A 16929-nucleotide genomic window follows, 5' to 3' on the forward strand; every position below is an offset into this window, starting at 1 on the left:
TTCCTGATCAATTAAAGCGTAAGTGCATGCTAAGTCATTTCTGTCGTGTCTGACTCTTTGTGACCCCATGGACTGTAGCCCAGCAGGATCCTTTGTCTGTGGGATTCTCCAGGCAAAACTACTGAAGTGGATTGCTATGCCCTCCTCCAGGGGATCTTTCCAACCCAGGGATCAAACCAGCATCTCAAGCATCTCCTGCATTGCAGTCAAGATTCTTTACCATGGAGCCACCGAGGAAGCCCCCTCTACCTCTTGCTAACAAGCAAACGTGTTAGACTTCAAGTTTCTCACCTAAAAAGTAGGATAAAACTTCTCTTTACTCCAACCTGCAGCCCAAATCAATACACTCCTTTTGAAGCTTCTTGAAAAAAGCAACCATGTTATTTTTGAAACCCCATTCAATGTTCTTTAATTTCACACGAGGGTTCTTAAGCCACAGCACTCGGGCTGGACTTCGGACTACAGTATGAGTAGCAACTGATAATGGAGAGCAGATGGCAGACCTACTTTGTGCACAGGAGCAGAAGGCCACAGTGCAGAGGACAAAGACAGCAGCCACGAGGACCTTCATGATGCTGGCCAGGCAGGCAGAAGACCGTGGGCAGAGCTGAGAAGGGGCTTGGGAACTCACTTCTGCTTGTCTCCTTCTGGGATGTGAGCTGTCTTCTCTTCTTTTTCTAGATGCCCTGGGCTGTGGGAATATAAAAATCAGAGGTGTCTACGGGAGAATTTTAAGTGTAATCATGTCATGTGAGTTGCACCAGCCAGGGCTGCCTTTGATTACCAGAGGAGCTTAGGGAGCATGTAGCACATAGTTCAGAAGTTACCAATTTGCTTGGTGCTTATGAGAAAGTTGTTTCTCCAGATGGGGGACCAGAAGTTGGCATCGCCCAGGGATCAGCCTTTGCTGTTTCCTTTGCATGTGACAGATTTATCTCTGAAGTGAGTGATCACAGCCTTCTTCCATAGAGCAGGGTGCCCTGATAGACTCCCACAATCGTCCCAAGTGTCTAAATGTGACGTGTAAGAACTCCATTGAGCCTCAAGAAGGATATGCCGAGCTTAACCACTTCCTAGATGGAAAGAACAGAATTGGAAAGCCTGGTGGTACAAGGATGGCGAAAGTCAGGATTAGCTTTCCAGTAACTGGCCTATTTGCCAAATAATCATTGCAGCCCTACAATGAAGTCTGGATTTAACGCTGGATGAGGGTCAGCAGATGTGAAAATGTCTATACTCTGAACCAGAAATTCTATTTTTCAGAATCTACCTTATGGAAATGAACTCATAAATGGGAAAAAATTTTAAAACAGTTATTTGGGGTAGCTAATCTATGATAAAATAATTGACACTAAACTACATACTCTACAATGTTGGAATAATAGAGTAAATCCACTGATAGACATAAAGGCTAATGTATAGGATCCTAATGCCAGCCTCTTAAACAAATAGAATGACAAGAACAGGCTTAATTTTTTTTAGCATTAATTTTTATGGGAGATCAGTCCTGGGTGTTCACTGGAAGGACTGATGCTGAAGCTGAAACTCCAATACTTTGGCCACCTGTTGCAAAGAGTTGACTCATTGGAAAAGACCCTGATGCTGGGAGGGATTGGGGGCAGGAGGGGAAGAGGAAGACAGAGGGTGAGATGGCTGGATGGCATTACCGCCTCGATGCATATGAGTTTGAGTGAATTCCAGGAGTTGGTGATGGACAGGGAGGCCTGGCGTGCTGTGATTCATGGGGTCGCAAAGAGTCGGACACGACTGAACGACTGAACTGAACTGATAGTTTCTTTACAATGTTGTGTTAGCTTCTGCTACATAGCAAAGTGAATCTCCTATGCGTTTACATATGTCCCCCTTTTTGAATTTCCTTCCCATTTAGGTCACCACAGAGCGCCGAGTAGATTTCCCTGTGCTATACAGTAGATTTGCAATAGTTATCTATTTTATACACAGTATTGTATATATGTCCATCCCAATCTCCAATTCATCCCATTCCCCTTTCCTCTAAGGTACCATATGTTTGTTCCCTATGCCCATGACAGACTTGATTTTTAATATTAAATATTAAAAAGCAAGATGCAGAAAACATCCTGGGAAGAGGAAAAAACAAAAAGAAAAAAATCTTCTATCTGTGCTTATCTGCTCTTCATCCCATGTCCCATGGGTTGTCTTCCTCCACAAGCCTTGCCTGTCTCTAGGAAGCAGGAATGATCCTGATATGATACCAGAGTAGAGGCACTGGCTGGGGGTACTACCATGAGCATCAACAAATTTGTGGCGAATCTGGATAGAAATAAGGGAAACAGCAGGCACTGAGGTGTCTGCCCTAACCATGAGGAAGTGGCAACCAAGAGCCCCAGAAAAGCCAGGTCAGTTTCTTCCCCCCTTGGAGGGCGGCCGGCCAGAAGTTGGTGATGTTAGTGCTCAGGGCTGCGGAGTAGGGCACCAAGTGAACCAAGTAAATGAAGCGTTTCTTCTTGACTGTGAAGCACTGTTTTGAATCTCTGCCTGTCTTGTTCTCAGTCTTTGGCTCCCTCTTCAGGGAATACAGCTATTGGAGCAGGGAGCCCTTCTTCCGTCTCTTTCAGGGAAACTTCATCTGGTCCATAGAGACATTTGCTAGCAAGATGCCACCTTCTGTACATCACCCGAAGGGTGGAGCTCCTTGGGAGAGCCAAGGGACTCTGTCATTTGGCTCATCCTAGGAACCAATCAGACCTGGCATTTGCATCTTGTTAATGAATGCTGAAACTCCAATACTTTGGCCACCTGATGCAAAGAACTGTCTCCTTGGAAAAGACCCTGATGCTGGGAAAGATTGAAGGCAGGAGAAGGGGACGACAGAGGTTGAGATGGTTCGATGGCATCATCAACTTGATGGGCATGAGTTTGAGCAAGCTTTGGGAGTTGGTGGTGGACAGGGAAGCCTGGTGTGCTGCAGTCCATGAAGTCAAAAGAGTCAGACATGCCTGAGTGACTGAACTGAACTGAATGAATGCATTAGACCTCAATTTTCCCCACTAAAAGTGGGTCCTAGTCCTCTTCTGCCTATCTAGGATAGCTACAAGTTTTGGGGAAGTTTGGGAAACAGCTCGGAGCATTTTGAAACCTTCTGTGAAGTTTTTTGCTTTCATGTGGGGAATCTCAACCATAGGCTTAAGTGATGTGGTTTAGACATCTGTCCAGAGCACTGAGAAGCAATTCTCAAAGGAAGAAAGGGTGAGGGTTGAGTCTTGTGATACAGACAAGACTCGTGAACTGAGGCTTGTGGTGAGGAGATGGTTGACTAGGGCAGCGTGGGGACTTGCGTGGGGAAATCATTGATGATGGGCAGGAAGAGGGCAAAGCCAAGATAGAATGGAGCAAGTGCTGCTGCCTCCAGCCCTCAGGAGTCCATCCTGTATCCTTGTCCCTTTCTAGGCAACTCTAGAGCATGGAAGCGGGAGGCTGGGCATGATCAGAGGGGAAGTGCTGCATGGTGTCTTGTTAAGAGTTCCACATGTTGGGGTCCCTGGGGTCACACAGAGGTTCAGAGCATCCAAGAAGAACCCAATTGCTCATTTGTTGGGGCTGATTGGGTGGAAAGGTTTTGGCCAGTGACAGGAGGTGAGATGCTGTTAGTGTCAGAGCCGTAAGGACATGGAAAGATCTACAGATTAATAGTTCCTCCCACAGAGCAGATCTGATGCTCTGTTGCAGCTGTTCCGATCACAGAGGGTGACACCTACGGGTGACGCCCCAGCACCCCGAGCACACAAGTCCCACTGGAAACCGCATCCTGCGTGAAAAGGACCATGACATCATGTTGCTCGGACCGCTTCTGAGGAAATGATTCACGAACAAGGACGTGGGGGAGCCAGGAGTTGCTGTCACTAAGGGACCAATCTTAGCTACCACGAACAGAGCTTTATGGATCATACCATTCCCTTCTGCCTTTCTCGGAGCAGACATTTCTAATGTTCTTCACAGGTGTTTTGACTGTGACATATCTACTGATGCCGTCGAGTCTTCAGTAGCCTGAGCCGTGTTTGAGCCGGACTCAGATGGACAGAGTGGAACTGGGGAAGTCTGGGCTACAGACATGACCATGGTAGATGAAGTCAGCTTTTAAATCCACTCTTCCCATTCATCAAACATTCACCAGTCCCCACAATATGCCATCGTCTTGTTTAACAGTTGGGTATGGAAATGAACACACATTAGACATAGGGTGTCTCTATAGATCAGGAGCCCTAAATGTCTTTATTTTTTGGCCCAGAAAGTCTACAACTAGAAAAATATCCTATGGGAAAACACCTCATTTGTCGAAAAGTTTTATGCATATAGATATTTGGTGGAGTGTATTTATAGCAAATAAAAATTGAAAACAGTCCAAATGTGCTACAGTAGCGCATGATAATATTAATGACCTACGTTGATGGATGAGTAAGTTAAGCAGCTCTTAAAAATCCTGGAATGATTTGGAAAAGTCTTGTAATGTTAAGTATAAATAAGAAAACTACAAAATTGCATCTGTTAGGTAGGTAGAATAGGGAAAAGGAGTCCAAAATGGCGGTGGCTAAAAAACAAGGAAGGGAAAAGCCCGCGAAAATAGAACAAAGGAAGATCCGAGGACCCATGTGAGGACCTCAGGTAAAACAAACAACACTGCTGGCTGGCCCAATTTACATAGGACAGGCCCAGGGAGAGAAAAATATATAAAAAGAGGAGCCAAAGCTAGCGCTCTCTCTCTCTCCCACGCGCTGAGGCGCTCTTCTCTACGCATCTTTGGGTCAAGGCGCCCTCACGCCTCAAAGATGGATTTTCCTGCTATCTTCTAAATAAAATAGAGCTTTAACACTGAGCTGTAACACTGATTTGTCTAAGAGCTATAACACGGTCCGCTTGAGACCTGAGAGCTATGACATGGTCTGTCTAAGACCCCAGAGCTGTCTAAGACACGCCGAGGGAGGCTTTAACGTCCGTCACTCCAAATCTTTGTTGTGACGAGACAAAAACCGAGGAACACACACTCGCCTGACATCTATGGTTTAACCTGGCTGAAACAACCTCTGCGCGGAAGAGGCCAAGCACAGCCGGAGCCCAACTCAGCGAAACTCCCGCGGTAGAAGCGGAACGCGAAGAAAACCCCGCGCAGGGGAAGGCCCGCCGTGCTGGAAACCGGGACCGCGAAAAACGAGCTCAGCAGAAAGCCCACGCGGCCCAGTCTCAGATTCCAGAAGACCTCCGGGTAAGGTAGGAGCTCCTCGCTCCTATGGCTGGAGGGACATATGCCTAACGAAATCTAATTCCTTTGCAATCTCTCGTTTCTTGTCTCCTCGAACCTCCTGCCAACAGGTGGGTGGCAGGGGGCACAACGGAGGGACTCTGGAGAGGCTACTCCCCAGCATGTCCCAAAGGCGCTATCTGCTGAGCCCCAGTAGCTGTTACACAAGCTAGTGGAGTTCTTCTGTCCTTACTCTTCTCTGTGCCAAGGATCAGACCAAAGAAGCTGTGAGCACCGGTCAGATATTTAGCAAATTTTCTGGCATGCTATGAAGGGGATTCCTTGGCACGTTTTCCCCGTTGCTTTTTCCTCTTGTCCTTCAGCTCTCCCTCCTGGGACTTGAGCCCGACCAAAACCCAGGGTGCCCGACTTCAGGACCTAATGAAGCTCAGGCTCTGATGTCTCATTGCAAAAATTCAGTGAGAGACAAAGCGATAGGTATGAGGTAGACTTAAGATTCGGAGAGAAGCGCTGCACTCTACAGGGTACAGACCAAGGAATGCGGCCTGGCTAGAGTTTTGCAATCGGGGTGAATTCATATGCTAATGAGTGAGAGGATCATCCCAGCCATCGGGGAACCACCCACTCTTCTGTCTTTTGACAGTGCCTTAGAGCTGTCCTGCCACCTCCGGGTGTGCCTTTTGACTTACTCATTGGGGATTAAAATTTACTTGAATTGGATTTGTCATCTTGGACCCAACTGATTTTAATCGGTTTATGTTATACTATGTCATTCTTTCAAAGGTTGTGCTCTGCCCCCTTCCCTCCTGTTTCATGCTCTTTTCCTGAACCCCATCCAGGCCCACAATGTTGCCTCTACAATCTTCTGGAGGGAAAACCAGAAAATAGCTGGCCCTTGGGAGGCAAATACTGTGTAATATCCAGTCCTTCTAGATAGTCAGCTCTTCATCTTCCATGTTTCCTACAACATGTGCAACACCAGCATCTCCCAGTGAACCCAATAAGGCGGGCGATGGGCACACAATGCCTGTCCATCGGTTGGCATCCCTTCAAAGGCAATTGGGCTTCCAGGGATAATGTTTGCCACTCTGGGAGTTAGCCCCACAGGCGGTTTGGGCCCAAACCCTTACCACCCTTCTCCTAAAGTTACAAACATATCCCTGGATCAAATCTCCACTCCACTTTTATGGAACATCTGGTCTGTTGCATCTTAACAAATTTGTTCTTAAGCCAATTACTAACTCCTATAGTTAGGACCCTTCCCTTTGTAGGCAACATTGCTCCACCCAGCCTACTATTAAAATACCTTAATGACCCTAACAGGGCCAGATAACCCACTCTTGTCACTACTTCTGTTATTACCTAAAGTGGGTCTATGACAATGAAATATTTACCATTGGAGACACCCTAACTTGCTCTTATGGAGGACTAGGGAAAGAAACCAGTGACTTACAATCCCTTAGAGAAAGAAGATAAGGCTTATGACTGTTACACTGTTTCCCAGTCTCAGGGCACAGGCTTGGATTGCTTTACATTATCATATCTATTTCCATCCACGGTGGACAAACTAGCAATGAGTTACAAACCCCTTAATCCTACCCAGCACTGGTCACGCTGGAGATCTTGGGGATGCCCAAACTCCAGTCCGGGGGTCCCAGGAGGTCACCACGCCTTGATCTGCCTAGGGATCTGGTCCTCGAAAAGTTGTCACGCCTCAACCTGCTCAGGGATCCGCCAGTGCCAGGGGTCCCAGGAGGTTGTCACGCCTCGACCTGCCCAGGGATTCGATCTCCAGGAGGCTGTCACACCTCAGCCTGCCTAGAGATCTGCACCCTGACCTGGGGATGCCTGGCTCTCAGGTTGCAACAGTACTGGGTAGGATAAGCTTCAGAAAGACTCACCCCTAAGGAAGTTCACCCATGGAAATTGAAGGAGGTCTTTTTCTTTTCTCCCTGTCATGATTATCTTTCAGATGGGAAATAACCAATCCACTTCCCAACAGATGCCCTTGAGGTGCATCCTTGATAACTGAAAGCTGTTCGACCCTCTAGCTCTAAGGAGAAGTTGCTTGAAATTCTTTTGTGCCACTGCGTGGCCACAGTATGCACTGGGGGACGAGGAACACTGGCCTGAGGATGGGACTTTAATTACAATACCATCCTGCAATTAGAATTATTCTGCAAAAGACAAGGGAAATGGACAGAGATCCCCTATGTCCAAATTTTCTTCTGACTAAGAGATATGAAGGAACTCTGTCTTAAGTATGGGATTGTTGTACGCCCTAAAAGTGAGCCCACTAGGCAAATGGTGTTAGGCACAGGCAACCAAGAAAAGGAACCCCCTCATGAAGGCTCACCTCCCACAGCTCCCGAGTTGCCTGGTGCTCCTTCCTTGTATCCAACTTGTATCCAAATGTGCCCCTTATCCGGGAGCACCCCCTCCACAAAAGCCAGCTTGAGTGTGTCCCTTAGTTGAAACTGGAGGAGAATTAGGACCAACCCGGGTCCATAAGCCCTTCTCCCTCTTAGAACTAAGACAGATCAAACAAGACCTGGGAAGCTATACAGATGACCCAGGCAGATATATAGATACATTCCAACATATTACCTTGGCCTTTGACTTGACGTGGAAAGACATTATGGTCATATTTAGCCAAACTTTATCTGACCCTGAATACACTAGGGTCTTAAAGGAAGCCTGGAGCTATGCAACAGGGCTTCACATGTCCAGTGATAGATACCCAGTAGGGGAAACTGCAGTCCCCTCCTCCGATCCTAATTGGAATGATAATGATCCTGAGCACATCTGGGAAAGGGATCGTTTTCTGATCTGTGTAAAGGCAGGACTGAAAGCAGCCCAACAAAAAGTAATTAGCTATGCCTGGGTCTCAGCAATAACTCAGGAGCCCATTAAGAACCCCATCGCCTTTCCGGAAAGGCTAAAAGAGGCCCTCCAAAAGTTTACCAATCTGGACTTAGACTCTTACGAGGGACAGGTGATTTTAAAGGACAAATTTCTGTCCCAATGTGCATCAGATATCAGAATTAAGTTACAACAGCTACAACAGCAGGACCCCGCTGCCTCTTTAGATGAGATGGTCCAGACAGCCACCAATACCTTTTATAACAGAACAGGAGAAGGAGGCCAAGGCCCAGGAGAGGGAGAGAAGGAAAGAGACAAGGCATGCCCAGATGCTGGCCACCCTCCAGGGAATTCCTATGGCAAACCCCGAGTCCTTGAAGGACAAGGCATGAGACAAATGCCTGATATGTAGACAGGTGGGACACTGGGCCAAAGAGTGTCCAAACTGTGACAAGTCTCCTAAAATGGCTTGTCACAAACGCCATCAACTGGAACATTGGGCAGCACTCTGCCTTAGGGGCCCAAGAGCCTCAAGGTCAAGCGCCAAGCTTACCCTCATGATGGTTCAAGAGGACTGAAGCCAGCCCGCCTGTCACAGATAACCATCATGGGGCTGGAGCCAAGGGTGCAACTGGATGTGGCAGGTAGGTCCGAGAATTTCTTGGTTGACACAGGGGCTACCTACTCTGTCTTGATCTCCTACTCCAGAGCCTTCTCCCCCCAAACCAGTACCATTTTGGGTGCTACAGGAAAAGCAACTACTAAAAGATTTACCACCCAAGCACTTCTTTGATGCTGGGATGGACAAATATTTTCCCACCAGTTTCTGGTGGTCCCTGAGTGTCCTACTCCCTTAATGGGAAGAGACATACTCACTAAACTGGGGACCACCCTTGTGATGGGAAGTTTTTCAGCCCCTAGAGCTCTACAGCTCCTGGTTACTACTGAAGAACCCATTACACCTTCTCCAATAGAGAGGGACCAAAAACTATGGGAGGACAAAATTAACCCCCAGGTGTGGGACCAGGGGATTCCTGGACGAGCCCACCAAGCTGAACTGGTCATCATTGTCCTTCGAGATCCCACGCGATTTCCTAACCGGAAACAATATTCCCTCAAAAGAGAGGCTCGGGAGACTTTAATAAATAAATTCCTTGCTTGTGGGCTATTGGTCCCCACCAGTTCGCCATGTAACACCCTGATCCTCTCTGTAAAGAAAAAGGACGGAGCCTGGCAAATGGCTCAAGATCTCCAGATCATAAATGAAGCTGTAATCCCCCTCCATCCCACAGTACCCAATCCCAATATCTTTTTGCCTTTGAGTGGGAGGCCCCAGGAGAAAAACACCAACAGATGACTTAGACAGTATTACCTCAGGGGTTCAGAGATAGCCCCCGCTTGTTTGGACAGGCCCTTATCTGGGATCTCCTAGATCTGGACCTGGGACCTAATGGGAAAATATTACAACATGTAGACTCCAGCACTTCTGCCTGGGAAGTCCCAAGGACGGAAGAGTCTGGTGGGCTGCAGTCCATGGGGTTGCCAAGACTCGGGCACAACTGAGCGACTTCCCTTTCACTTTTCACTTTCATGCATTGGAGAAGGAAATGGCAACCCACTCCAGTGTTCTTGCCTGGAGAATCCCAGGGACAGGGGAGCCTGGTGGGCTGCCGTCTATGGGGTCGCACAGAGTCGGACACGACTGAAGCGACTTAGCAGCAGCAGATGACCTACTAATCTGCTCTCCAGATGAGAAAAGTGCCCAACAACATGCAATCAGGTTCTAAACTTTTTGGCAGAAAGGGGATATAAAGTCTTCCGTGCTAAGGCACAGATGGTCAAGACAAAGGTCACTTACCTGGGAGTTCAGATTACACATGAGTCCAGGAGGCTGTCCTCTGATAGGATACAAGGAATCCTCCAGGTGCCCTCCCCCATGACTCGAAAACAATTGCGAGCTTTCCTGAGGCTAACTGGGTATTGTAGAATCTGGATACCCAACTATGGTCTATTTGCCCAGCCCCTATATGAAAGCTTAAAGGGACGAGATGATTCAATCCCACTGATGTGGGGAACGCCTCAAAAGAAGGCAGAGGCTACACTAAACCAGGCCTTAGCTCAGGCACCTGCCTTGAGGTTGCCAGACCCAGAAAAGGCATTCCAACTTTATGTCCATGAAAGAGAGGGAATATTCTTGGGAGTGTTAACTCAAAGGCTGGGATCTAAGCCCCAGCCTGTAGCTTACTTATCCAAGAGGCTCGATCCAATTGCCCGAGGCTGGCCACCCCGCCTCCCCCCGCCCCCCCCTTCAAAATCTTGCAGCTATTGCAATCATGACAGAAGATGCTTTAAAACTCTCCTTTGGGGGCAAACTAACTATTTTTACCAGCCACCAAGTAAAACAACTCCTAAATGGGAGAGGCCATTTATGGATGTCTGATCAAAGACTCCTCAGATATCAAGTAGTGCTGATGGAAAATCCAGGCCTCACTATATCTCTTTGTGAGGTTCTTAACCCAGCCACCCTCCTACCTACCCTAGAGGGCTCTCTCCCCTTTCACTCTTGTCTAGAAACCTTGGAACACTGGACAAAACCCCGAGAGGGATTGTCAGAAGATCCTCTGACCAATCCTGAAGAAATCTGGTACACTGATGGAAGCAGCTTTGTCTTGGATGGAAAAAGAAGAGCCGGATATGCAGTAGTCTCCAATTTTGAGATCATAGAGGCTAAGCCTCTGCCACCAGGTACTTCAGCCCAATTAGCTGAGCTCATAGCCCTGACTTGAACTTTAGAGCTGGGAAAAAGCACTTCAAAAATTACTAAAAAGGTCCTTCAGAGGAACAGGCCTCCAAACGACTATAAGGCAAGTGGTCTCCTCTTGTCCCACTTGCCAATTAAACAACCCCCAAGAAGCTTGAAGACCCCAGCTGGCCCAGCCCATCCAACCACGTGGGACCTATCCAGGAGAGGACTGGCAGATGGACTTCACCCAGATGCCAGTTTCTCAAGGGTATAAATACCTATTAGTCATGATAGATACATTCACAGGATAGATTGAAGGCTTTCCCACCCGGACTGAGAAAGCTGAGGCAGTGGTAAAAAAATTGCTCATGAAATCATTCCAAGATTTGGTCTGCAAAGGTCATTACAAAGTCACAGTGGGACATAGTTTACTTCTAAGGTCAGCCAAGGGGCCTTGAAAGCACTGACATTACTTATTATCTCCATTGTGCCTGGAGGCCTCAGTCTTCAGGAAAAGTAGAAAGAGCCAATCAATTCTTAAAATCAGCAATAAAAAAGATAACCCAGGAGACCTCCCTGGGATGGAAGGAGGCTTTACTGATAGCTCTCCTCCACACCCGCATTGCCCCTAAGGAACAGGTTGGTCTTAGTCCTTATGAGATGCTGTATGGGAGACCTTTTGTTTATGTCAATGACCTCTTCCTAGATCCAGAGGTTCAGACCCTCCAGTCTTATACCATGGCCATTGGGCAATTCCAACAGGATATGTGCTTGTGGGGTATAAACCAGGACCCAAAAGATTCTAAGGAGTCACCACTATATGCTCCAGGGACTCAAGTCTTAATTAAAGTCTGGAAAGATGGGTCCCCAAAAGCTCAACTCCAGCCCACATGGAAGAGCTCCTACCCTGTAATACTTTCTACCCCCGCAGCAGTCAAGGTACCAGGACATGACTTCTGGATTTCACTACTCACAAGTCAAGCCATGGAAGAAAACAGAAGAGGGCACTCAGTACACCTGTGAGCCCCTGGGAGAGCTCAGATACCTATTCGGACTGCAAATGAGTGCCGTTCTAATGAACACCCCCAAAATCTGGTTTCTGGGGACAAGATTTCTCAGGACAGCTCTAAAGAGCCAACACAGCTTGGTAGAGATAGTACTCCAAAACAGACAGGAGATGGATCTTTCTGATCCCTGAACAAGGAGGGACTTGAGTCATCCTGGTGATGTGAATTTGAAATTGACTAATGTGGTGGCTTAGACGGTAAAGCGTCTGCCTGCAATGCGGGAGACCTGGGTTCGATTCCTGGGTCGGGAAGATCCCCTGGAGAAGGAAATGGCAATCCACTCCAGCGCACTTGCCTGGAAAATCCCATGGACAGAGGAGCCTGGTAGGCTACAGTCCATGGGGTTGCAAAGAGTCGGACATGACTGAGCGACTTCACTTAATGCCCCTACTAGTACTTGTTACGCTATATTGATGATGCTTATGATTATTCCATGTACTGTCAACTGTCTAACCTGTTTTGTCTCTGCCCAGGTCAACAAGCTACAACATGCAGTGCCAGTTCAACAAAGATATAAAACTACAGCCGACCACGGAAAATATAACCCACCCTTAGATGGACACCGCTATAAGGACTCTGAGGCTTGAGACTAGCAAGAGAGGGAGGCCCAATACCCCTCGCCATCCCAGTTCAGCAGGAAGTAGCCACAAAGACCTCGACACCCCTATTCCCAAAGAATTGGGCCTCCCATCTCTTGAGGGGGGAATGTTAGGTAGGTAGAATAGGGAAAAGGAGTCCAGAATGGCAGTGGCTAAAAGACAAGAAAGGGAAAAGCCTGCGAAAATAGAACAAAGGAAGGTCTGAGGACCCGAATGAGAACCTCAAGTAAAACAAACAACACTCCTGGCTGGCCCAATTTACATAGGACAGGCCCAAGGAGAGAAAAACATAAAGCTGAAACTCCAATACTTTGGCCACCTGATATGAAGAACTGAGTCCTTGGAAAAGACCCTGAGGCTGGGAAAGATTGAAGGTGAGGGGAGAAGGCGATGACAGAGGATGAGATGGTTGGATGGCATCACTGACATGATGGACATGAGTTCGAGCAAGCTTTGGGAGTTGGTGATGGACAGGGAAGCCTGGCATGTTGTAGTTCATGGGGTCGCAAAGAGTCAGACACAACTGAGCGACTGAACTGCACCGCACGGATGCCTGAACAGCAGCAGTCATGTTAGCACCATGAGATGAAAGCCCAAAGAAGGAAAGCCAACAAAATGATGTGGGAAGGGGAGATGTTGAAGAGTTTTTAATGATGCCACTGAGCTACCAGACAAATCCTGGAATTTTCTCCTTGATTTTACAATAAGGAAATAGGAAATGTTGTTGTTACTTAAAGAAAGTAAAATCTCTTCACTTCCACAGTTTCTAATGGTGAATTATTATTACAAGGGGTGAATACACCATCATGTAATTGTAGGCCATCTTTTAACTATTATAAATAAACTATGATAAACACTATTATGCATACAACCTCATCATTGTGTTTATGTCCATAGGATAGGTCCCTGGCAGAGAGCTGTGCTATTCAAAGAGTAACAACATTTTAAAGCTCATCATATTAGCTCCCAGTTAGTCCAGCTAACCCGGAGACCAGCGGTCTTGTGTCAGTCTCAGCCTGTTGATGGTGATGCCGGCAGGCACTCACCTGGGCTGTATTTTTTGTGGGAGCCCGACTGACATTTCCCAACTGGAGCCAAAGCTGAAGCTGCATCATCCACTGTGGTTCTTATTCTGATCGCAACACACACCTCAGCAACAACCATCAGCGGACTTTGAAAAGACAAGGTTTGCTACTCACCGTCCTGGAGGGTACCCGGAACTGCTGAGGCCACACAGCAAGGTCTCACAGAGAGAGCGAGCTCAGACCTGGGGCTCTGCCTTTGCTGGGGTGAGGGTGGGGTGCCCAGGGTATTGCAGGTTCACTCTTCATTGGTGAATTTAACAGATAAGAGAGAAAGCGTGGAAGGGAAAAGGGAAGCCACTCAAATGGTCATCCAGAACTTTCTAAAAGGGGAACTTCATGGGTAGGGCAGCCTGGCCCGTTATCTAGTTCTGTATCGGGGGACGTGCTTATTCAAGACGGATATCTTCGAAATGGATGCCTCACAAGCAAAAGCTTAAGGTAGAATGTTTGAGGAATGAGCCAAAGTCTGAAAGGCCAGCCTCACTCCGGCCCCTTCTGCAGCTGAGTATTCCCAGATCTGCTGTCCCCACCCCGAGTGTGGTTTTAGCTTGGGGAGGCCTTCTCAAGACCCCATGGTCTTATCGTCTAGGTCAGAGCCGTGTTGTCGGGACAGCTGGGGCTGGGTCCCAGAAGGTTCAGTGCTGTGGGGAGATGCTTGGTGTACAGACCTGCTCTTGTGAGAAAGCAGCGCATAAGCTCGTCACAGGGTCACACCCGCCTCTCACCTCCTCTCACTGGGGAAACCATTTCCCCATCAAGTAAGCAACACGACCGTTCCTGCAAATACGCTGAGCCTTTGTGGTGACCCTAAGCTTTGCTGGCTTCTGCCACTCACAGCATCATACCAACGCTGTGAGAAAAATTACCGCCCCCCCTTCGCCCCCCGCCCCCGGCCAGTCTCTACAAGTTTCCATCCTCTAGTGTCCCAAGGCTGCCTATAAAGACAGGACACAGCTCAGACCCCAGCAGGAGGCTGCAGCTTCAAGTCTCCGAGTCCAGCTCCACTGGCCCCACCTGACTCTCGCCCCTGCCCGGCATCATGGAGGCCCCCGGGGCCGCCCTGGCTGTCCTGCTGCTCACCGCGGCCCTCTCTGCCCACACGTGCTCTGCCACCCGTGAGTCCGTCTTCCCTTCCTGTGGGCCTGTCCCCAACGCTTGGCCAGGGCTGGGGCCACAGTGCTGAAGTCTTTCACCTGAGCTCTGAAGTAGCGAGCTTCAGAGAGACTGCAGACACTATTTCCTGAGCAGAACTTTCCTTCCCAGGGGGGATTTTATCAGTTCTCTTCTCTGGCTCTGAGAGACAGTGGTGGGGAGGCCCATTTTATGGATTCCTGGGAAGATGAGGCCCAGGTGGGATTCTGAAATAGGTGGAATCTGTGTCCAGTGGGCTCCCAGTGTAGCCTTTCCTCTCCTCTGGAATCCAGTTGAAATAACACCAGCTCCTCCTGGATTCCCCCACCCCCACCCCACCCCAACCCCCCGGCACTGCCTCCTGCAGGTCTGCCTGACCCTCGAGGGGCCGCTGGCTGCCTTTCCCCTGAACAAGGTCTGTCCTGTCTCTCACAGTTGGTGCCAACACCCCGACTGCCTGTTGCTTCTCCTTCGTCTCCCGGCAGATCCCACGCAAATTCGTGGACGACTATTATGAGACCAGCAGCCAGTGCTCCAAGCCCGGAGTCATGTAAGGGCCAGCCTTCCTGCCCACCCTGGGGAAGGAGCCTGGGGGTCTGAAGCACCTCCTCGGAGCTCAGGACACCAGGGGGGCCCCCCGCCGTGTTTTCTCACCTGGTTTGGGGCCTGCAGAGGGTCCCGGGGGTCTGCCCCTGGGCAGAGGGAGGAGAGGGAAGGGGTGACAGCAGGAAGCTGTCCTCTCTCTCATTTGGCAAACAACGATGCTGGCTTTCCGAGGGGACCCTCATAGGAGACCCAGGAAGGTCTGTGAACCCCAGGGTGAAGGGGACATGATCTGAGAATGTGGACAGGCCCTGAGATGTCCAGGGCAGAAGGAGGGAGGGGTCCCTGGGGGCCCAGGATCCCCCCGCATTGCACTCACCAGTGTGTAACCCTTCTGCTCCTCTCCACAGCTTCAAGACCAAAAGAGGCCGGCAGGTCTGTGCTGACCCCAGTGAGGACTGGGTCCAGGAATACATCACCGACCTGGAGCTGAATCCCTGAGTGGCCTGGGAGCTGCAGGGAAGAAGTCCCCTCTGTGGACAGTCGGGGAAGCAGGGCAATGATCCTGGGACTCCAAAAGGCACCTCTTCTGTGGGTCACACCCCCTCCCCAGCCACTCACTGGGGCCCTCCTTCACTTTAATGTCTCCTATTTAACTTTTGTCATTTATTTCCACCGTGGAAGTGTGTGATGTCGTGAATATCTGCTCTGACCCCCTCTTCCCCACTCATCCCTCCCCCTTCCTCTGTAACTGTCCTCACTCTCAGTACCTGGATCAATCAGTGTGATTGGCGCTCTCCTGGCAGCAGTCGTATCATACGTGCCAAACCACAAATACTGGTTGAGTGGGTTTGCCCAGGACTGTGATTCAAAATATTAAAGGCTCTTCTATAAAAGGTAAACCAGACTTTTCCTTGTGGTGACTCTCTTGATTTTGTCTTCCCAGCAGCCAGAATCACAGATTGAGACTAATACTGGGGGGAAAGTAGGGGAATATGGAAAGAGGCAGAAACCACGAGAAAGAAAAAGCATCCTAGAACAAGAACACCAGACATTCCCCTGGAGATGCTGTCCTGGAAAGTTGAAACTGACACTTTTTTTTTTAATTCAAAAATAATTTTAAGTAAAAAGATTTTCATTTATCTATCTTAAAAATTGTTTATATTTTTAACTGTGTTGGGTCTTAGTTACAGCACAAGGGCTCTTTAGTTGAGGTGCCAGGGCTTAGTTAACCCCTGGCATGTGCCATCTTAGTTCCCTGACTAGGAAACGAACTCGAGGCCCCTGCATTGGAAGGCAGATTCTTAACTCCGGAACCACCAGGGAGGCCCTAACACATTATTTTACAACCAAATCATAATTGATATGGTCTAGGAAGTTTTTCTACTTAAGTGAATATGAAGGTGATGTGTATTTGTACACACCAATGTGTTTTCATGAATGATTTCTTCAAAATGATGGCTAACTCTTGTTGAGGGTTTACTGGGTGCTGGGTTCGATGCTAAGTGCTTACAGTAGTGCTGTGCTGAGTGCTTGCCTTGGTGACAGTCTAGCCAGCCCTGCCTGCAGTCTAGCAAGGATCCCCTACCCACCAGTTGACTGAGAGCTTTGCTCACCTTCTCCATTGTTCTGCACTCTGCTTTGTTGGGGAATGTTCTTCAAG

The 16929-nt window shown here is 48.6% G+C and overlaps 2 protein-coding genes across 2 annotated transcripts in view; one reads left to right on the forward strand and one right to left on the reverse strand.

Moving 5' to 3' along the window:
- LOC120866384 (C-C motif chemokine 18-like) overlaps window positions 1-13743 on the reverse strand; it is a 15031-nt gene extending 1288 nt beyond the window's left edge. The window contains exons 1-2 of the mRNA XM_040244075.1: window positions 13707-13743; window positions 508-691 (exon numbers count right to left, since the gene is read on the reverse strand). Coding sequence (XP_040100009.1) covers window positions 508-571 — 64 coding nt within the window. The 5' untranslated portion in view covers window positions 572-691; window positions 13707-13743. The remainder of the gene's footprint in view (window positions 1-507; window positions 692-13706) is intronic.
- A 757-nt stretch (window positions 13744-14500) lies between these two features.
- Window positions 14501-16172, forward strand: LOC120866386 (C-C motif chemokine 3-like). Its single transcript, XM_040244076.1, has 3 exons — window positions 14501-14707; window positions 15159-15273; window positions 15677-16172. The coding sequence occupies exons 1-3, from the start codon at window positions 14632-14634 to the stop codon at window positions 15765-15767; spliced, it is 282 nt and encodes a 93-aa protein (XP_040100010.1). The 5' UTR covers window positions 14501-14631; the 3' UTR covers window positions 15768-16172.
- The last annotated feature ends 757 nt before the right edge of the window (window positions 16173-16929 follow it).

The sequence above is a fragment of the Oryx dammah genome, unplaced genomic scaffold (genome assembly GCF_014754425.2).
Source record: "Oryx dammah isolate SB20612 unplaced genomic scaffold, SCBI_Odam_1.1 HiC_scaffold_8, whole genome shotgun sequence".
In the NCBI taxonomy this organism is placed as follows: Eukaryota; Metazoa; Chordata; class Mammalia; order Artiodactyla; family Bovidae; genus Oryx; species Oryx dammah.

What these genes read in the sequence shown, in the direction of transcription:
- LOC120866386 (XM_040244076.1), top strand. Translation starts at nt 14,632, where the DNA reads ATGGAGGCCCCCGGGGCCGCCCTGGCTGTCCTGCTGCTCACCGCGGCC. An exon ending in CCACACGTGCTCTGCCACCC is followed by an intron (nt 14,708 to 15,158) that starts GTGAGTCCGTCT and finishes TGTCTCTCACAG; the next exon opens with TTGGTGCCAACACCCCGACT. An exon ending in TGCTCCAAGCCCGGAGTCAT is followed by an intron (nt 15,274 to 15,676) that starts GTAAGGGCCAGC and finishes TCCTCTCCACAG; the next exon opens with CTTCAAGACCAAAAGAGGCC.